General features: G+C 39.5%; 11 protein-coding genes across 11 annotated transcripts; 7 read left to right on the top strand and 4 right to left on the bottom strand.

The window, feature by feature from the left end:
• Positions 1-234: 234 nt before the first annotated feature.
• On the top strand, positions 235-555 carry SKDI02G0810 (uncharacterized protein; the record flags this gene model as incomplete). Its single annotated transcript, XM_056227637.1, has 1 exon — positions 235-555. The coding sequence occupies one exon, from the start codon at positions 235-237 to the stop codon at positions 553-555; it is 321 nt and encodes a 106-aa protein (XP_056085972.1).
• Positions 556-821: 266 nt separating this feature from the next.
• SKDI02G0800 (uncharacterized protein) lies at positions 822-1,946 on the bottom strand (the record flags this gene model as incomplete). The annotated part of the gene is made up of 1 exon (XM_056227626.1): positions 822-1,946. One exon carries the CDS (start codon positions 1,944-1,946, stop codon positions 822-824), a length of 1,125 nt encoding a protein of 374 aa, XP_056085971.1.
• A 1,347-nt stretch (positions 1,947-3,293) lies between these two features.
• On the top strand, positions 3,294-3,578 carry SKDI02G0790 (uncharacterized protein; the record flags this gene model as incomplete). Its single annotated transcript, XM_056227615.1, has 1 exon — positions 3,294-3,578. The coding sequence occupies one exon, from the start codon at positions 3,294-3,296 to the stop codon at positions 3,576-3,578; it is 285 nt and encodes a 94-aa protein (XP_056085970.1).
• A 464-nt stretch (positions 3,579-4,042) lies between these two features.
• PET9 (ADP/ATP carrier protein PET9) lies at positions 4,043-4,999 on the top strand (the record flags this gene model as incomplete). Its single annotated transcript, XM_056227604.1, has 1 exon — positions 4,043-4,999. One exon carries the CDS (start codon positions 4,043-4,045, stop codon positions 4,997-4,999), a length of 957 nt encoding a protein of 318 aa, XP_056085969.1.
• Positions 5,000-5,334: 335 nt separating this feature from the next.
• Positions 5,335-6,351, bottom strand: SHE1 (She1p; the record flags this gene model as incomplete). The annotated part of the gene is made up of 1 exon (XM_056227592.1): positions 5,335-6,351. The coding sequence occupies one exon, from the start codon at positions 6,349-6,351 to the stop codon at positions 5,335-5,337; it is 1,017 nt and encodes a 338-aa protein (XP_056085968.1).
• A 375-nt stretch (positions 6,352-6,726) lies between these two features.
• On the bottom strand, positions 6,727-7,869 carry HEK2 (Hek2p; the record flags this gene model as incomplete). Its single annotated transcript, XM_056227581.1, has 1 exon — positions 6,727-7,869. One exon carries the CDS (start codon positions 7,867-7,869, stop codon positions 6,727-6,729), a length of 1,143 nt encoding a protein of 380 aa, XP_056085967.1.
• Positions 7,870-8,387: 518 nt separating this feature from the next.
• On the top strand, positions 8,388-9,434 carry RIB1 (GTP cyclohydrolase II; the record flags this gene model as incomplete). Its single annotated transcript, XM_056227570.1, has 1 exon — positions 8,388-9,434. One exon carries the CDS (start codon positions 8,388-8,390, stop codon positions 9,432-9,434), a length of 1,047 nt encoding a protein of 348 aa, XP_056085966.1.
• Positions 9,435-9,678: 244 nt separating this feature from the next.
• Positions 9,679-14,220, top strand: STU1 (Stu1p; the record flags this gene model as incomplete). Its single annotated transcript, XM_056227559.1, has 1 exon — positions 9,679-14,220. One exon carries the CDS (start codon positions 9,679-9,681, stop codon positions 14,218-14,220), a length of 4,542 nt encoding a protein of 1,513 aa, XP_056085965.1.
• Positions 14,221-14,471: 251 nt separating this feature from the next.
• On the top strand, positions 14,472-16,589 carry POL12 (DNA-directed DNA polymerase alpha subunit POL12; the record flags this gene model as incomplete). Its single annotated transcript, XM_056227548.1, has 1 exon — positions 14,472-16,589. One exon carries the CDS (start codon positions 14,472-14,474, stop codon positions 16,587-16,589), a length of 2,118 nt encoding a protein of 705 aa, XP_056085964.1.
• Positions 16,590-16,876: 287 nt separating this feature from the next.
• On the top strand, positions 16,877-17,650 carry SKDI02G0720 (pyridoxal phosphate homeostasis protein; the record flags this gene model as incomplete). The annotated part of the gene is made up of 1 exon (XM_056227537.1): positions 16,877-17,650. One exon carries the CDS (start codon positions 16,877-16,879, stop codon positions 17,648-17,650), a length of 774 nt encoding a protein of 257 aa, XP_056085963.1.
• A 142-nt stretch (positions 17,651-17,792) lies between these two features.
• APL3 (Apl3p) lies at positions 17,793-20,870 on the bottom strand (the record flags this gene model as incomplete). Its single annotated transcript, XM_056227526.1, has 1 exon — positions 17,793-20,870. The coding sequence occupies one exon, from the start codon at positions 20,868-20,870 to the stop codon at positions 17,793-17,795; it is 3,078 nt and encodes a 1,025-aa protein (XP_056085962.1).
• Positions 20,871-21,172: the final 302 nt, after the last annotated feature.

The raw sequence follows: 21,172 nt of genomic DNA, 5'->3' as shown, positions 1-21,172 counted from the left end.
AGGTGTTAGGGTGTCCGGGTTTAAAATCTGTCATGCAAAGTGCGCCTTTGCGATTTTCTCACGTTTTCTCTTTTTTTTTTTTTTTTTTTTTTTTTCGCTAGCGGAGACTAAGCGATGGGGCTCTTTGAAAATTTTCATACTAGAAATTGGTACAATTACTCAATGCAATATTATCAATGGCTCGAGAAGGTCTAAATTTATAGAATAAGGCAAAAGTAGCAAGAACAAAGAACAATGGCCAAATCAATACGTGCTAGTAGTCATATAAATGCTAAAGCAGTTAAGAGACGGGGAGTTTTCCAAAAAGCTGTGGACGCACGTGAACAAAGAATATCAAATAAATTAAAGGAAGATTTACTGAAGCAGAAATTAGAAGATCTAAAGAAAAAGGAAGAGCAAGGGATTAACATGGATGTTGATGAAAAAAAACCTGTCGAGGAAGCTCTCAAGAAGAAAATAACAACTTCTGGTTGGAGAGATGGCAGACATCACGTTTACAAGAAGGCTAAACTCATGAAACAATCCAAGAAAAAGACTTCTTTCACTAGATTTTGATAGTCGGGGGTGATAAGAGTTGAGTTGTAAATTTTTTTAATTATATGTACCATAATAAAATTCTGATGTTATCTTTATTCTTTACTATAGTTTATTTTTCTTTTTTGGACAGTACAGAATTGGAAAAAGCAAGGCAGATGATAGATATGAAAACCAGTTCATTTATATTTTTCCTTTCTATGTGAGTGGGTAAGTTATATATATATATATATATATATGTATATATGAATGAACTATATAATGCATTGTTTTCTTCAAAATATATACTAGGTTGTTCTTTTGCGTTCTTTTAATTTCATCCTTCTTTCTCTCCTTAACCTGCTCTGCATCATGTAGTAGGTGCCTCGCCTAATTATTGTTTCCAATATGGACTGATCGTATTCGGGGTACTTGACCTTTACGCGTTCATGCAGTTGATTAATCAATTTTGTCCTGTAATCCTTTGTAGTGTCTCTAATCCAGGTTTTGAAACCTAGCGGGTAATTTAGCTCATTTTGGAAAATGCCCAATATAAAGCGTTCTCTTTTCAGAGCTTCTTCAGGGGATTCTAAGTTCAGCACTTTTGCTAGACCCTCGGCGGATAATCTTGAGTCGGAAATCTTCTTGGATTCAGAAGAAGAAGAGGGCGATGAGTGTGTAAATGAATCATGACAGGGTTTCCTTTTTGTCGTGGAAGAAGTGGTTGATTCTGACGACGACGACGAGGACGACGAAAAGGAAGAGGGGAGGGGATCTTGTTCAATGGCGTTTATCGTAAAATCTGGATAGTTTAATTGATTATTTAGATTTTCTAACGTTAGTTCTTGCGTAAGGGGTAACGCCTCCTTTTCGAATGCATTTGGATCGGCGAATATGTCGCCGTTGGAACTGGCGTTAGGAATTATCGTTTCTCCCTTCCTCAAAGAGGAAGATGATGGTGCCGGGGGAGAGGGGGAATTTGATAAGGATAACGAGAATTTAGCAGATGGCAAGCTTGACACTAATGAGGAGGGTGTCGATATTTCCTTTTTGTAAATGTCTTTACAATTTACGGCATACTGCGGTTCATTGAGAGTAGAAGGATAATCGAGTAAGAAAGCCATCTGGCTTATATCATTGCCCAGTAGATTGTTATTATTATTATTATTATTATTCTTATTATTATTATTATTATTACTACTATTGATGCTATTATTTTTGGTAGTTGTAGTAGTCAACTTATCCTTATAAGACAATAAAAAGTTGGAATAAGTTAAATTCTCATCGTTGTAGGAGTTAACGTTGACGTCATTATTATTTGTAGGAAAAAAAGGCGAGTTAACGTCGCAATTCAATGGTGTGAGTGATTCCAAGTTGTAGTTTATATTTTCATTTTCGTAAAATGAGTCGAATTCAGGGATATTAGCGCACATTAGCTTTATTCTTATTATAATCTCTATATATTACGATTAAGCTGACTGCAAGATACGGGGTAAACGCGCAAGAAAGAAGAAAACCTTGTCAAGAGCAAAATCTAGAGCAAAAAATAGAATTTGAGAGATATGGTCACATATATATAATTTACTTGATTCCTTTTAAACAATTGAACTTTTTTAAAAAACACAACAAAGAGAAAAAAAAAAAAAGAGAAAAATATGATAAAATTGCATGTATGTGGGCGGAAGGAAACCTTAAAAGTTATAATAAAGGGAAACCCACGCAGGAAGCGGCATAGGAAGATATTATAATGAAACGAGCAAAAGAAAATGGAGTCAACGTATGGCGTATTAAGATTGTGTTTATTTTTATGCAGGAAGGGGAACCACGCAGAAAATCAATAATCTGCATCAAAAATAGTTGGCTTTTTTTTCCTTTCAAAAAACTCAGATAAAGGAATCACTGCGCTAATTTGTGTGGAAAGTCACCGATATGAAAAATGTGTACGAACAAAAAATGAAGTACCTGTGAAGTTGAGTCCCTTCTTTTTTCTATTTGGACCACTTAGTTACCCAATATCGTAATAGGGAATAACAGCAAGGTTGAAGAAGAAAAGAGTTACGAGAGCGGCAGGAGACATGAGGAATGACGCAGGACGGTAGTATCTATGTACACAAGTGGTTCGAACCCACCAGATTTCTTGCTGATGATTACATATACAAGCTTTTTTGCTTCCTACAGGTGATTGTACGCAACCTCATGGTATGCCTGCAGGACGCGCATGCACGTACGACGGCACTTCCCGGAGTAAAACGGCAACTACTCTGACGTGGTGTATGGGTGGTAGGCCTAGTAGGGCGCTGGGGCTCGCTGCAAGGGGTAATTGTCAGCGACCGGATGGCTCCGTTACCGCCCGAGGCTACCTACGTGTTTACCATGTATGCTGGCTCCTGCCGGCAGGGGAGAATGTGAAGACGGCGGAGCCGGCGAATGGTGCCTCGAAAAGAGCACGAGCTTTTCTTTTTTAGAACACTGACTTTCGAAAAGGAGAAATATGAAGTGAAAAGAAAAAAATGTAAAAAAAGAAACGGAAAGACAGAAACGGGCTTCTTCTGGGTAACCAGTTATGTACTGAAAATCAAGAGGATGTACGCAACTACGAAGATACGCATTAGCCACGCCCATCCCTTCTCCCTTTACCTTTTCCCTTTCCCTCTCCGTTCTGCAGTACTGCTATATATAAGGAAAACGGCTGAATAAGAAAGAGGCTGGAAACATCGACAAGAAGGTGATAAACGATTAGAGCACCGCCAAACTTAATAGAAACCCTTGCAAGCACTATCATGTCTTTCATCCCCATTGTATGTGGTATGAGGAGTTTCGACTCTTCATACGACTCCGTGCCGGGACACCAGAACCTTTACTGTCCGAACTGTCACAATTTTAGCGTGGGTCCCATCAAGAGGAAGGAGTTTTTCACCGTCTGGTTCATACCCTTGGTCCCTGTTTTCTGGGGCAAACAATTGCACTGTCCCATCTGTAATTGGCGACAAGACTTCAAGAATGAGGAACAGCTCAATAAAGTCATTCAAGAACAACAGAACTTGCCACAGAAACTGCCCAGCTAGTCAACCCTCTACACTGCATTTTTCTCTCTCTATGTATCTTACCTGTGTATGTACACATTATGTTTTATATACGTCTTATGCCAATGTGAATATCACTCTGCACGAGAACGGTTTTCCTTGTGGGAGCAAAAGAAAGGCGGTAAACGCGCCACCTTGATTGGTGTAGAGCATGGGCCAATGAGAGGCCCCCACTCTCAGAGGGTGAGGTGCGATTATCGGGGACATGTCTCCGTCGATCGGGCCCACGTCGTCGCAGAATATAAATACCATTTGAGTTTAACAATTAATTTTTCACGATGTCGCATTGAAAAGAGTATATACACATTGTTGGTTATAGCGTACATTTGCAATACATCTACAAATCGAAGAGACCCTCTACAGTATTTATATTTGTTGTTGTTCTTTCTTTGCGTGCTCTTCTATACCTCATATCCATACAGTATCACAAGTACAATCAAATAGTCATGTCCTCTAACGCCCAAATCAAAACTCCATTACCACCAGCTCCGGCTCCAAAGAAAGAATCTAACTTTCTGATCGATTTCTTGATGGGTGGTGTCAGTGCCGCCGTCGCCAAGACCGCCGCTTCTCCCATCGAAAGAGTTAAACTTTTGATTCAAAACCAAGATGAAATGTTAAAACAAGGTACTCTAGACAAAAAATACGCTGGTATCTTGGACTGTTTCAAGAGAACCGCCACACAGGAAGGTATTATCTCATTCTGGAGAGGTAACACAGCCAACGTCATCCGTTATTTCCCCACTCAAGCTTTGAATTTCGCCTTCAAGGACAAGATTAAGGCCATGTTCGGTTTCAAAAAGGAGGAAGGTTACACCAAATGGTTCGCCGGTAACTTGGCCTCCGGTGGTGCTGCTGGTGCCTTGTCATTGATGTTTGTTTACTCTTTGGATTATGCAAGAACCAGATTGGCTGCCGACTCTAAATCCTCCAAGAAGGGTGGTGCTCGTCAATTCAATGGTTTGGTCGACGTCTACAAGAAGACTTTGAAATCCGACGGTCTCGCCGGTCTTTACAGAGGTTTCTTACCTTCTGTTGTTGGTATTGTTGTTTACAGAGGTCTGTACTTTGGTATGTATGATTCCTTGAAACCTGTTTTGCTAACCGGTTCTTTGGAAGGTTCATTCTTGGCTTCATTCCTGTTAGGTTGGGTTGTTACTACTGGTGCCTCCACATGTTCCTACCCATTGGATACCGTTAGAAGAAGAATGATGATGACCTCTGGCCAAGCCGTTAAGTACGACGGTGCCTTTGACTGTTTAAGAAAGATTGTCGCTGCCGAAGGTGTTCCCTCCCTATTCAAGGGTTGCGGTGCTAACATCTTAAGAGGTGTTGCAGGTGCTGGTGTTATCTCAATGTATGATCAATTGCAAATGATCCTGTTCGGTAAGAAGTTCAAATAAGGCTAAGCTAAGTTGAATTTTAATTTGATTCCTTTTTCTCAATTTTCTCTCTTTTTTTTTTCTTTTCATTTTTTGGTGTTTAATGAGTGACACGATTTGTTTTTTGATAATATTATTATCCTTCTATATTTTTAGAGATTCTTCCAAACAGTTTGAAGGTTCCAGAAAACAGAAAGAAAAGAAAACAATGAAAAATTTTTTGAACAACTTTTACGTATAAAGGAGAAAAAAAAATTCTAAATATCCAGTAAATAGTTTTATATTAGTAGTATTCTTTCCCGCTTTCTGAATTTCGTCTCATGACGTTTCTTATAAGATGCAATTTTTTTACCTAATCATCTCCAAATTGGTCTCTCGTTCTTTGTATTGGCGTCCGCGTTTTGCTTGAGATGACTGGACAATGAACCACTTGTCTTACTTTTCACCATCCGAGTCTTTGTATTGGTGTGTTCCTTGGACTTTGCAGAAACGCCTGATGATAAGTTCTTCATGGATGTTGACCTAGAGAACGTCGTTTGCTTGTAGAGTCTATCAAAAACAGAAACCGATTTCTTCAGTTGAGAATTCGTTCCTGGCGCAAGTGGCGTGCGTTCTGTTGGCTTGATTCTAGTGTGTAAATCTCTTATTGATGTAGATTTGGGAACTTTGGGTTTTGGAATCACCGGGACTGACGAAGAAGAGGATGCATTGCGATGAGTGGAGTTGACCTTATTCAAGGAATTTGTGGTGGGCGTGAGAAAGTTCGGTTTCTGCATAAACGGCTTGGGCTTTGACAATGGGGTGTTCTTTATCGAATTGACATTAGAGTTTGCCTGCATGAATCTCGCTCTGGCTACAATGTCATTACCATTGACCAATGAGTTCCGCAGCTTCAGCCTTCGTATTCTTCTTGTGATATCATTTACCGCTGGTGTAGTGTATGAAATTGAGCGGGATGGTCTTGATCTCTTCAACGATTCCGACCGGTCCTGTTGGGTCGCATGCTGGGATTTCCTCTTGGGTGTGTGCAACAACGTATAATGAGCGTCTAGCGACTCCATCTGACTAAATTGAGAATCATGCTCTGTTTGGAAGAACTCGTTGATATCATACGAGTCCGAGTTTAGTTCGCCGCTCTCGCTGCTGTTGTGTTGCTGTTGATTTTGACCTTGCAGGAATTCGAACTTTGACGTGGCTCTAGAATCCAGTTCGCTAAGTACGGAATTTCCCAGTCTTTTGGAAACACCAATAGTCTCGATGATATTACTATTGTTGTTCGAATGGAAGTCTATACTCATATGCGGCGGCGAAAAATCATTAAATTGCGTAGTAGTATCGTGATCTTTATGCTCTTTTTTAAGTTTATCATTCATCCATGAAGATAGTGCGTGGTCTAGAGCTCGAGTTGCATTTTTTTGTTTATTTGTTTATACTGGCCTAAAACTTGCGATTTTTCATGTTATTTTCCCCTTCCCTCTCTCTGTGCCTCCATCTGGCGATGATGCACGAAATGCCTGAAACGAAGAATTCCGATAACAAAAGAAAAATACAACAGCTTCATTAAGTATTTATAAAACGTTTTTTATACAAATATATATACATATGTGACATACGTATTGAATCTCCTTTTTTCTTTCTTTTTTTCCTTCAATAAAATACAGATTGAACTAGTAATGATGCAACATTATTCATTAAGATGATAATTTGGTTGTCTGTGTGGACATGCACACCGTACGCGCGTGTATTCACTACTCTTCATCTTTATTGTGATGTTCTTCTTGTACTTCTTCTTTCTCTTCCGAAGATGAGGTGAAGTCAGAATGTTCAGTGGCAGCGGTGATGTTGCCTTCCGAAGCTTCCAGTTTTCTCTTGTAGTTTTCACGTTTTTCGATTTCCGTATTCAGATTTTTCAAAAGCATCGATTCGGCAAGTTTGACATTCTTGGGGAATTTACTGGTAATTATAAATTTTCTGAAATTATCGTCCTTGTCGTCGTCGTCCTTCCTTTCCACAATGATATTGGTCTTCGTGAAAGTCTTCAGGTTCTTGATTCTGTTCATGCCACGGCCAATGATGGCGCCCACGTACAGTTCTGGGATCTTCAATTCGATTCTAGTGTTGGAAGAGGCAGAAGGTGAAAGAGGCTCGCCGGCCGACTTCTTCAAGTGAGGGAAATAGGATCTTTCCATGTTGAATCTGACGTCAACGTCGCTCAAGATAATCTCACTGATTTCAATAAGTACATTGGTGATGGAGCCCGGGAAGCCCTGAATCTCAATGATTCTTTCGTCGCTAGCGGGTAAGAAGTCCTTGGAGGCCACGATCTTGACGCCGTGCTTGTTGATCAGAGACTTGATCGTGGCGCCCGCCTTACCAATGATGGAAGAGATGTGGGAATTCGCCACGATGAGCCTGACATAGCCAATGTTTTCTAGTTGCTGCAGGTCTCTGATTTCGTCCTTAGAGGGGGCAGGCAAAATATGGTTCAGGAAATGGAAGTAGTAATGCTCTTCAGCCTCTCCTTCAGCGGCGTCCTCGTTCTCAGAACTCCGCTTGTTAAGAACGTCAACGATGTCGCCAATGGCGTTGGCCACGTTGATCACGTTGCCGGCACAAGACAGGATCCTGTCTGAGCACCCGGGTACCTTTTCAGAAATGCCGATCTTGACGGAGTTCGCAGCTCTTATGCGTGTGATGGTCGAGCCCTTGGTGCCAATTATCTTGGCAGCTTCTTTCAACGACAGCAAAAGCCTGTGGTTGATGGTGGGTTGAGCGACAGCGCCAACAACGGGGGCAGCGCCAGTGTCGGCGCTGCTGCCGTCACTGGTGCCGCCGTTGGCATTGTTTGTAGGGATTGCAACGGGAGTAGCAGCTTCGAAGAACTGTGACATGACGGGTATATGAACTGATCCTATATCTGTATTTTACCCGATCAGTGAATGGTCTGCTTGCAAAGGAGGCGCGGAATGGGGCTGGGAGTGAGATGTCTTTACTTGTTATGTCCTGTGGTTATATATGCTCGGGTACTAATGCTCCAGATCATACTGTTGTTGTTGTTTAGCTGAGCGGGCGGACACATACACACACAAAAAAAATAACAAGGGTTGTCGTAGGATGTGATAGGGCAATTACCAGAAGTAAGAAGGCCACTAAGTGAAATAGTAGGTCACAATAATTTTCCAAGAAATAAAAATTAGGTCCAAATCTTTCTTTTTTCCTTTTGTTTTTTTTTCTTTTTCTTTCACGATTTGTCAGAAATTAGTGGGAGACGCCTCTTGTGGGGTGGGCGCCAGGCGGTATGATATGTATATATATATACAAGGAAGTTGCTGTGGTGGCATGGACAGTAAATGAGTCATTATGAGAAAAAAACTGCACACAGCACCTGCAAGGAGAACACAAGATGACTATGGACAACAACAACAACAACAGCAGTATTCAGGATAGCAACAAGAATGAGATAGGCGGTCAGGGCGATGGGGGCGATGATGGCGGCTTGCCTCTTGTACAATGTGTCGCAAGAGCTCGCATCCCCACTACACAGGGCCCGGATATCTTTTTGCATCTGTACAGCAACAATCGCGACAATAAGGAGCATTTAGCCATTGTGTTTGGCGAGGATATACGGTCGCGGTCGCTATTCCGCTGGAGACCTCAGGAGACGCAGCAGGATAGAATGATCAGGGGCGCTTATATCGGCAAACTCTACCCTGGCAGGACGGTGGCAGACGAGGATGATAGGCTCGGGTTGGCACTAGAGTTTGACGATACTACGGGGGAGTTGCTGGCCTCCAAGGCCACGACATGGGACGTCCGCAACCGCACGCTGGTGCGGATTCATTCCGAGTGTTACACTGGTGAGAACGCCTGGAGTGCCCGCTGCGACTGTGGTGAGCAGTTCGACAGGGCCGGCAGACTCATTGCGTGCGATCACGAGGTCGCAAGCGGCATCAAGGGCGGTAGCGGCCACGGTGTTATTGTGTATCTACGGCAAGAGGGTCGCGGGATCGGGCTGGGCGAGAAGCTCAAGGCATACAACCTGCAAGATCTGGGGGCTGACACAGTACAGGCCAACCTGATGCTAAAACACCCTGTGGACGCTAGGGACTTCTCGCTGGGCAAGGCCATTTTGCTGGACCTGGGTATTGGCAACATCAGGCTGCTGACAAACAACCCGGAAAAGATAAAACAAGTGGATCACGCACCCCTTCTCAAGTGCGTCGAACGAGTGCCCATGGTCCCCATCCACTGGACAAACTCCAACGAAGGCATAGACTCCAAGGAGATAGAGGGCTACCTCAGGACGAAGATAGAAAGGATGGGCCATCTGCTCACGGAGCCCTTGAAGCTTCACACGAATGTTCAATCTACTGAGGCAAACCAAACCCAAACCCAAACCCAAACCCAAAAGCAAATGAACGCTGCGTTGTCATCGACATCCACGCTGGCAATATAATATCATGTAGCATACGTAATACGTAATACGTAATGGTTCTTTTAACGAAACGATTATACCGCAAAGACCCGCGGTTACCCTGTAGGCGCGTATTGGCGCATTTAACACTTCTGTAAAAAAATCAAAGTATTTACTATTTATTTATTTACTGTTATAGTGACAATTCCTTCTCCTCCCCATTTCGACACGCATATTCAACTTCAAATACCAGGGGTTTTGGGGAACCTCGCGTGCTTCGGAAACAATGTCGTCCTTTAATAACGAGTCCAGCAACAACAGCAGCACCAATGCGCATCCGGACGAGACCTTCCCGCTGTACACTGTATTCAAAGACGATTCTATACCCATCGAGGAAAAAATGTCACTGCTCACGCGATTTAAAGGTCATGTGAAAAAGGAACTAGTCAATGAATCGTCGATCCAGGCCTATTTTGCCGCGCTGCTGTTCATCTCTGGCCACTACGCCTACCACTCATACCCGCGCCTAATCTTCCTATCACACTCCTCGCTTTGTTACCTCATCAAGCGTGTGGCCATGCAGTCTCCTGTACAGTTCAATGACACGCTAGTTGAACAATTATTGAACCATTTGATCTTTCAACTGCCGAACGAGAAAAAATTCTGGTTGGCCTCCATCAAAGCCATTGAAGCCATCTATTTGGTGAATCCGTCAAAGATACAGACCATTCTGGCGATTTTTTTGCAGAGGCCCAGTGACAACCAAAGTGAAGATTATTTGAATAGGATTAAGTCCACTTTACTGACTATCGATGAATTGATCCAGATAAACGAGAGAAACAACTCCAATCATTTGCAACTGCTGCGGTTTTTTATGCTGTCATTCACCAATCTTTTGAACAATAACCTAAACGAACACGCAAATGAAGATAACAATAATATAATAATAGAGCTTATTTTTGATATAATGTACAAGTACTTGAAGCTTGATGATGAAAATTTGATAAACGGGTTTATTAGTGATTTGGAAGTAGAAAAGTTTAAACAAAAATTTATTAGCTTGACAAAGTCATTAGATCAACATGATTCGCAAGAAGAGAAGTCTTCATTGTTTCACGAAGAGTACGAATTTCAGTTACTATTAACTGAAGCAAAGTTGCCGCAGTTATCAAACAACCTGAGCAGTAAAGATTCCTCGACGAAGAAAAACTACGAATCCTTGAATCAACTACAACAGGACTTGGAAAATTTGTTAGTCCCATTTCAAAATATCAAAGAAACAGAGCAAAATTGGAAATTAAGACAATCAAACATAATTGAATTGGACAACATCATATCCGGCAATGTCCCCAAGAACAATCCCGAAGAATTTGTCACTATAATGAAAGAGGTGCAATTGATCGAATTGATTTCAAGAGCCACTTCATCACTGAGAACAACTTTGTCTTTGACGGCGTTACTTTTCCTTAAGAAACTAATTCACATTTTGAACGACAATTTATCCCTATCGATATTAGACCAAATCTTTGTCATTTTCAAAAACCTTTTATCCTCTACTAAGAAAATTTCTTCACAGACTGCATTTCATTGTTTAATCACTTTGATCATTGATATAAATCATTTCCATAATAAACTATTCCAATTATCGTTCTTATTGATAAATGAGAAGACTGTCACGCCGCGATTTTGTTCGGCAATACTGTTGCGAAGCTTTCTAGTCAAGTTCAACGACTCCAATCTCTTATTCAATAACTCGAATACAGTTTCGCCAACTTCCAAGTTGGAGAATAATCTCATATACATTGAAGAATGGTTGAAAAAGGGAATTTCAGACTCACAAACTACTGTAAGAGAGGCGATGAGATTAACTTTTTGGTATTTTTACAAATGCTATCCCACAAATGCTAAGAAACTATTGAGTTCCACCTTTACCCCCCAGTTGAAAAAGGCAACAGAGTTGGCGATCCCCGCTCATTTAAATATAAACTATCTGGTTTCTAGAGTCTCGTCGACCGCTTCGGCATCCAGCACTGCGTCTCGTTTATATTCCCAATCGTCCAACAATTCTTCGAGAGGAGCTAGTTTACTGGAGCAAAAAAAGAACTTCCCAAGTTATGCTCAACCGACTAAATCCTCCTCTACTTCTTTAGTAAACGGCCCTATGGCCGCAGCTGGTAATAATGTTATCGGCAGTAAAATCTCGAATAAATTTAAAACAAATCTAAGATCAACAAGCGAATATTCAAGTAAAGAAAATGAAAAGCGAGCAAGGCACCACGATAGCTTGAACACTGCCACAAGCATTGATACGAAAGATAATGGTAATCCTATTAAAAGAAAAGTTAGTGCCCCTCCTTCTTCTTCTATTACTACAAAGCCAACTGAAAACTACGCTAATTTGGATGACTTTATGTCAAACCAAATCGATTTAACGGACGAATTATCGAATAGTTATTCTAACCCTTTAATAAAAAAATATTTGGATAAAAACGACGTTTCGATATCGTCTTCTCCAATTTCGTTAAAAGCCGGTAACAAATCAGGTGAATACGAGACCCTTTACAAAAAATTTAATGATGCTTCATTATCAAGCCAGTTCAAAGATGTGCTACAATACTTACAAAAGGAACTATTATCAGTACCACAGCAGCAGTCATCGTCACCATCGGCGCCAAAATTCGAATTTTCCAAAATTTCAAAAAAACTCCGTCAAATTATGGTTAAATCGCCACATGATCTTAAATTGTTTTTAAACATACCAAAGTTTATAAATGAATTTCCTCCAAAGTATCTTCTTGAATTGTATTCTATTAATGATTTTGATTACGTGGAAACATTAAAAAACAAAATGAACTCTGAAAGTTCCTCCGAAATTACCAATTTAATTACTCTAATCGTGGAGTTGTTCAATTTTTTAAATTCTAACAATTGCCCAGCCGATTCAAAGTTATACTATATGAAATACAAAACCAGTTTTTTTAATTATAACTTCAAGCTCTTATTACAGATTTTCCGTGATTCAAATAGCAAGAATGATAGCACTTTGAGGCCAGACATACTGGATTTGATGCCAAAAATCTCATTGAGTCTTTTCCAGATTTATGGTAGGGAATTTGATTATACATGTTATTTTGACCTAATTTTTGAAATTTATAAGTTCGATAAGGAACGTTTTAACAAATTGTTGACTGACTTCGATATCGTTTCCACTAAGATGAAAATTTGCCACGAACTCGAAAAAAAGGACGCCAATTTTAAGCTAGAAAACATCATTTCGAGAGAAAGTTCTGTGAATTTTACGCCAATTGATGATAAAAAATTTAACAGAGGTGATGAATTGGATGAGGTGGTGGACGAAAATGATGTGAAAAAATACATGGAAATGACGATGATTAATCCATTTAACTTAGGGGGTGATAAGACACTGGAATTGAAAAATAATGTTAACCCAGAAAGGGCACCAATCACAAATAGTGTTGTTATCCATGATGATGACGAGAAAGATAAAAAACTTTCAGAAATGACGAAAATTGTCAGTGTTTATCAATTAGATCAGTCAAACTCAGTAAATGAGGAGGAAGATCAAGACATGGAAGCCTCGCCAAAGTCGGATTTAAATTTAAGTGAAATTTTTCAAAACGGTAGTGATAATGCTGGAAGAAATTTGAAAGACGATAATGAGCCGACAGTTAAGTTTAGCACGGAACCCCCGAAGATAATTAATGAGCCAGGGAAACGAACTGAAAATGAAAACGAAAATGAAAAACCTAATTTCGAAACCATGTCACCAATAAAAATAGAAGAGGATGAAAATGTAGATCAAAAGCAAAGGATCACCGTAAAAAGAGAAAGAGAGCAGGCTCTAACTGAACAGGATATAAATTCTAAAAAAATGAAAGTGGTTAGTATCAAAAAATCAGAAAAGGCGCGCTGTTCGATCATAGACCATTTCCCAAAGGATTCGCTGACCATATATGAAATTAGCCATCTTTTGATGGTTGATTCTATTGGTAACATTTCGATGGATATCGACGTTTATTTCAGTCACATGCTGAAGGCTATAAACAGAATCAAAAGCGGTTCGTTCACCATGAAACATATAAACTACCTAATCGAGCCTTTAATTAGTTGCTTTCAAAATCAGAAAATGACAAATTGGTTGCTAAGTGAAAACGGCTTCGATGAATTATTAGCTGTAGCTATAATGCTTTTGAAATCCACAGATGACACGCCGTCGATACCATCAAAAATATCCAGTAAATCCATTATTCTCGTCCATAGTCTATTAGTTTGGAAAAACTTCTTGAACAAAGATAGTGGAAATGCCGATGCTGATGGAGTTTCACTGAGGATGTCATTTGAAGGTGTATGGGAGCAAATTCTTCTAATGCTTAATAAGTTGTCTGACTACGGAAATGAAATCTATAAACTGGTACAGGAGTTCAGAGATAATTTAATGCTGTCGCACTACTTTAAAAAACACTCAGCAACAAGAATTTTAAGCATGTTAGTTACAGAAATCGAGCCTGATACGGCCGGTGTAAAAGAAACCTTTTTAATTGACACTTTATCAAAAATGCTGCTATCTCCCACCATTCGCCAACAATTCAAGAAATCTAATCTATCTGAAATTATTCAAACGATGAGCTATTTCATTACTGGGAGCGAAAACACCTCGTGGAACTTCACCAGCGCCATGGTCTTAGCACAATCTCTCAGACTTCTGCAAGCAGCTTCGGATTGCACAGAACAAGAAACAGAACGACTATTCGATTGCCTGCCCAAAGATGTCTTTAAAATGATTGTGTTCATCGCCTCAAACGAATAATGGATGGTATAACTGACGCGTTATCTTTGTTCTTTTTTCCGCTTCTGACGTGACGCGTCTCGAACTTGCGTCTTTTCCTTTTCCCTCTCTTTTGAAAATTGTAGTATTATGAGCTTTTTGTAGTTACATAACATTTTTTTCTATAGATATAATATATTTTGCATACTAAAATCACTGGAAAAGTTCGTCATTAATCCTTTCAATAGAACTTATAGAAAAATATACGCAGAGAGAAACTGGAACAAAAAAAAATGAGCGGATCTTCAGACGTCATCATGCATTTTGGACCAGAAGCTGATAAACCAGAAATTGTCACTGCATTAGAGAAACTAACGAAGCTGCATGCATTAACGATCGAGGATCTATTCATTAAATGGGAGCAATTCTCCAATCAAAGACATCAAACCCATACCGACTTGACTTCCAAGAATATAGATGACTTTAAACACTTTCTACAACTACAGATGGAAAAGCGTGCCAATCTTGTTTCCTCAACTTCTAAGATAAAACTATCAACAAAGAAACCCGTTCTAAAGAAAAGTTTGAATTCAAGCCCTTTGTTTGGTCTTAGTATTCCGAGAACGCCCACTTTGAAAAAAAGAAAACTGCACGATCCTTCTTCAGTCAGTGGCTCTAAGAAAACTTTCAGTGCAGGCTCTGAAGTTGAGCTAAGTGAAAAAGGAAATAGCTCTTTGAAATTGGAGTTTACTCCAGGTTTGTTGGAGAATAGCGAAGATGTTAAGGTTCCGCCGTTAGACGCTAAAAGCATCGACGTAACGACTCTCAATCCCTCAACATTCCAAACCCCAACAACAAACACACCAACTGCATTAAAACAGAGCACTACTGGCGGTAAGATTCTGGATTCGCTCAATCCAGAGAGCATCGAGATATCTCCCGGTAATCTCAACACAAGCCTTGATCCGACTGGAGAATTACCATTCAATGAGGCAAAAGTCGAACCTTTTTATGATGCTAAGAAGTATAGATTCAGAACGATGAGACAAAACTTACAGGAAGCTTCCGATGTCCTTGATGATCAGATCGACTCATTCGCTAAGATCATTCAAAATCATTACAAGTTATCTCCAAATGATTTTGCCGATCCAACTATTCAATCCCAGTCTGAGATTTATACTGTTGGCAGAATTGTTCCAGACTCGCCTACCTATGACAAGTTTTTAAATCCGGAATCGCTTGCCTTAGAAACGTCAAGAATTGGAGGTGTTGGTAGACGAGTGAGATTAGACCTATCACAGATAAACGAGCTTTCGTTATTCCTAGGACAAATTGTAGCATTAAAAGGTAAAAATGCTAATGGAGATTACTTCACCGTCGATTCTACACTAACGCTGCCTTACCCGAATTCACCGGTATCTACACCACAAGAGTTACAAGAATATCAGGCAAATTTAGAAGGTTCTTCCTTAAAGGTTATTGTCACATGTGGTCCATACTTTGCCGACGATAGCTTTTCCTTAGAGCTTCTGCAAGATTTTATTAGTCGTATAAATAATGAAGCGAAACCTCACGTCTTGATCATGTTCGGTCCATTTATCGACATCACTCACCCCCTCATAGCAAGTGGAAAATTGCCCAATTTCCCTCAATTTAAAGCGCAGCCAAAAACTTTAGATGAACTATTTTCCAAGTTATTTGCACCTATCTTGAAAACCATTTCATCACATATTCAAGTTATACTGATACCTTCCACAAGAGATGCGATCTCCAATCATGCTGCATATCCACAGGCCTCTTTGCTCAGAAAATCTTTACAGTTGCCAAAGAAAAACTTTAAATGCGTAACTAATCCTTCCTCCTTCCAAATAAACGAAATATATTTTGGTTGCTCGAATGTGGATACTTTCAAAGATCTAAAGGAGGTCATAAAAGGTGGTACTACCTCATCAAGGTACAGGCTGGACCGTGTCTCGGAGCATATTTTACAACAACGAAGATACTATCCCGTATTCCCAGGTAGCATTCGTACAAGGGTAAAAGCAGAAAACTCATCTGTGAAAAAGAAGACCAACTATATGAAAAATAATGAAGAAAAAGTTTATGAACATATATCAGGTGTGGACTTGGATGTAGGCTATTTGGGGCTGACAGAGTTTGTTGGTGGGTTCTCACCTGACATAATGATTATACCAAGTGAACTACAATATTTTGCGAGAGTTGTTCAAAATGTGGTCGTAATAAATCCTGGTAAATTTATTAGGGCAACTGGCAACAGAGGTTCTTATGCACAAATTACTGTGACTTCTCCGGATCTTGAGGATGGGAAGCTAACGCTTATAGAAGGTGAAGAACCTGTCTACCTTCATAATGTGTGGAAACGTGCTAGAGTTGACCTAATTACTAGCTAGTACGTATTTACAAATTTGAGTAATAAGAAAGAATAAAGACGATTCCGACAGATTGATATATATATATATAATTGAAATATGAACCTTGCAAATCGGCTCTATAACCTTGTGAATCGAGAATCACATGTTGGTGATATCCGGGTAAAACAAAAGGTGTGTCATGATCGAAGGCTCAAGAAAATGTTCATAACTGCAGACTACTCTTAAATGCATAAAAAAAATATTATTCTTTATAGGCAGCGTTTCCTCTCTTTATAAAACTAAGTCTATCAAGATTGCACTGCAAAATGCCTGCGAATATTACTTATGATGAAGATAGGAAAAGAGAATTGATTGCCCAATACAAGTCCATTAGGGAAATCGTCGATACAGAAGCAAAAAAAGTTCATGGTGATAATGATGCTTCTAAAGTTTCTATATTAGTTGTTTCGAAGTTGAAACCAGCTAGCGATATAAAAATTCTTTACGATATTGGTGTGAGAGAGTTTGGGGAAAACTACGTTCAGGAGGTGATTGAGAAAGCAAAATTATTGCCTGATGATATCAAATGGCATTTTATTGGTGGTCTGCAAACGAATAAATGTAAAGACTTAGCTAAAATACCTAATTTGTTCTCTGTTGAAACGATTGACTCCTTGAAAAAGGCCAAGAAATTAAATGAATCGAGAGCTAAATTTCAACCTGATTGTGACCCAATATTCTGTAATGTCCAGATAAACACATCGCATGAAGACCAAAAATCAGGTCTATATAACGAGGCGGAAATATTTGAGGTCATTGCCTTCTTTTTGTCTAACGAATGCAAACATATTAAGTTGAATGGGCTAATGACTATTGGTTCATGGGATGTTTCCCATGAGGATGATGGAGAGAACAAAGACTTCACTACATTAATTGACTGGAAGCGAAAGATTGATGTTAAATTCGGAATATCTTTGAAGCTATCGATGGGAATGAGTTCTGATTTCAAGGAGGCCGTAAGGCAAGGAACATCCGAAGTGAGAATTGGGACGGATATTCTTGGCGTTAGACTTCCAAAAAATGAAGCAAGAATCATTTAAAACTGGAATGACATTTCATACAACATCTTCCGTTTTTCAGCATTACAAAAAAAAAGGAAATACGTAGGACCCGTAAATATATATATATATGTATTTATATGTACAATGCAGATAATTTTCAATTGGACGGTTCGGAATGGTCCTACTTTGCAAGTACATTCCTGGTACATTCAGCAATATACTTGGCGAGGGGACCAGCCGTAGTTGTTTTACAGGTAACATTAGCCACACCGTTTTCTTGGTACTGTATTTTCATTAAACAACCAAAGTTTCCCTCACTCTTCGTATGAACAATACCCGAAACAAATAATGTACTGTGAACACTGGTCTGTTCAACTATATCAAAACCCAATCTTTTGACTGTTTGTACTAGTAGTAGTAGGCCATCTTCTAAACCGATAGTTTCAGCTTTCTTAAAATCCTTCTTGAGCTTTATGCCGGATATTTGATATTCTCCATCCCTTCCCAAAGCCTCACTCAATGTTTTCCAGCGAGTGATGAACTGCGCTAAAGTCAAATGCATACTTGGGTTAACTTCGCTGCTAACTAATGTTGTGGTCATACCTATAGCCGTTTTTAGATTAATGGTATTTATGCTACCACCACACTTAAAATGAATGGCCAAAATTGGACCGTCTTCAACGTCGAACGGTTTCCTTACGGAAAGTTCATAACTTTGTTCCACCCTCTTATGAGGCTTAATTGTAGCGGCAGAAGGCAAGTTGACATTCATAATCACATACTCAGGATTACTTTGGGTCTTCGAAGCTATAACTTGTGTGGACAGTCCTGTAATTTCCCACTCGGTCAAGTTAATGAAAGCAAGAGATATGTGAAACGCATATGATTGTTGTGAATTAGGGGTCGTTATTCGATAGAAAACCTTAATTAAAGAGGATGTAAAGAGCACACCTTGTTTATGTGAAATCATTCTTGTAAAACCTTCTCTCCAATTTGGAGCCAGGATTTGTCTTGAGTAATAAAAGTCCTTCCCTGAAAAGTCTTCAGATAAATCAATATTGGAGTTTATATCATTGGTGGTACTTCTGCGAGGTGGAGGAGGTACTGGAACTCCGATGGATCTAGAGGAGCTTGCTCTCTTAGGTACTAAAACAGAGGTCGAGGAAGACGCTGCAGAAGAAGTGTTAATTAAAGTGGCACTTCCTGCAGATGTAGGTAGCGATCCTAATCTTTTCAATAATGGATTAGACTTGCTATTGAATGGTGGCATAGGTTCGAACAGAACTTGTAAAACTTCAACATTTCCGCTTGCTTTAGCCAGTTGTATAATATTAAGGTACTCGAAAGACCTTGTTTGTAACTCGATGTCTAGAGAGTTTAGCTCTAATTGAAAAAATTTAATGACGTTGGAACCAATTTCGGGTGAGGTTTTGTACAACTTAATCATTGTGGTCAATATCATCGCTTTAGCTACATTTGATACGCTGAAGTATTTTTCGGCGAACAAACCGAATAAACTTACACCTGGAATCTTATCTGCTACGAGGCTAGGGTATTCCCCCAACAAAAATGCCGCAGCCTTGACGATAGCTTCAGACGCTTGCTTCTTACACAGATAGTCCACCAATTGCTCGCATGTTAACTTATGCAAAGACGGGTTGTTAACCACGATTTGACATAACCGTTGCCATATTTCGTCGTCGTTGATGGTAGTACTTGAAGTCAATGATAGTAACTTTAGAGAAATAATGACAAACCAGTTAATGTCGGTGGCGTATTTTTCAGTCAAGATGGCAATTTTAACAGCAATATCGGACTTTATTTGTGGTTCGGCAAGATTTTTGGGAGATAAAATATACTGCAACAAACCATCAACAATGATCTTGACATTTTCAGCATCAGTAAAAGTATATAGCAAGTCAACAACTTTTCTGACAATGGACGAGTCCCTTTCTGTGTTTAAAAGATGGAAAATCATATCCAAATTCTTATATCGAACAGCATCAATTGCAGGCTTACCGCTTGAAGAGCACAATTTAACCAATGAATCTAGCGTTAAGTACCGAATATTGATTTCCTTTGATGCTAGCAAGGAGCATAAGGCCGACACGGAATTGCCGATGGCTTCATCTGATGGATCTAATTTAGAGGCAAAATTGATCAATGAAAATAGCACTGTGTTTTGGACAATGCGTTCCATTGGATCTTGGCCCTGTCTGGTACCCAATTCGATAGCAACAGAGACACACTTTCGAAGTTTATTTAGTAATTCAGTATCTATATTATTAGTTTGTAACAACGAACTAGAATCCCTTTCAGTTGGAGAGGCAATCAAAATGCTTAACAAAGAGACTACTTTAGTTATTAGCCAAGGGTTGGGCATATTGGCAAACGTATATTCTAGCGGAAACTGCTTGTCACTAGATGTGGAGGTACCGATGACAACACAATTATACAAAATTTCGGTTACTTGAGGTAATAACCTCGTACAGTAACTAGGATCAATGTATTTTGCAATGAATTCTATTAGGGGGATTGTAGCCAAAGTGAGTCTATAATTTTCTGTGTCATCCAACAAACTCAATATTCTTTGTATCCATAATTGTTTACGCTGCAAATCTTCGGTCAATATAGAATGGTTGCTTTTCAATAGTGCTAGGAAGGACAATGCAGATTTCTTTTTAAGATATATAGAGGAAGTCGGGGATCTTAGTATTTTGAACACTCCTGTTGTGATGTCATCATTGTACGCTAGGCGGTTCGTGAGTTTCCCTACCACGCCAACAAAGTTTAGAGCCAGCATAACAAAGTTATCATCGGAAGAGGAAAGATCTTTCACCAATTGATAATTTACCTCATCATTGATTTTTTCAACAACCTCTTTATGTTCATAGAGCAATTCAAGGGTCATGTAACCAATAAATTTTTCGGAAAATGAGTTAGATTTCAACAATTCTACTGTCTGCTCCAACCCAAACAGAATTTCGTTCAGTTTCGTGGTATTGGAAGTGATATAAATATAGGCTAACTTTGCAACATATTTCTTTCTTTGATAACCACCCAATCGGTCGTGACCACCTTGCTTTTTCTTAGCAGCATCAAAGTGCTGTTTAACTTTGACAATTTCAGACTGAATCCTTTTTTCTTGCTCCTGTGCTTGTTGTGCAGAACGAAGATCAGCTATGAATAACTGCAGACCCTTGATGGCACTACTATTATTAGAAACACTGGAATTGATAATGGTTTTTTTGCGATCCATTGCTTACAAAAATTTCCACTATGGTGAACGCTATGAAAGGGAAAACTGTGTTGACTATTGGATTCTCAGTGTGGCTTTCGTTGCTCTTCCTGAATGATTTAATTCGTACCCTGCATAGATCAAATGGATATTTTTCACGTCGTCTCTATGTTTATTCAGCGCTCACGCGGGAGAAAAACTCCTATTCTCCAGCAGAAAGCACATTATGCATATCTGGTACTTTGGGCATTACAAATCAATAACATCAGCTTGATTAGATGATTGTGAATATCAATACTGTTCTAATAAATATATACATGTAT

The sequence above is a fragment of the Saccharomyces kudriavzevii genome (assembly GCF_947243775.1).
Source record: "Saccharomyces kudriavzevii IFO 1802 strain IFO1802 genome assembly, chromosome: 2".
Lineage (NCBI taxonomy): Eukaryota > Fungi > Ascomycota > Saccharomycetes > Saccharomycetales > Saccharomycetaceae > Saccharomyces > Saccharomyces kudriavzevii.
Note: the sequence above shows the minus strand (reverse complement) of the source record. Positions and strands in the feature narration are given on the sequence as shown.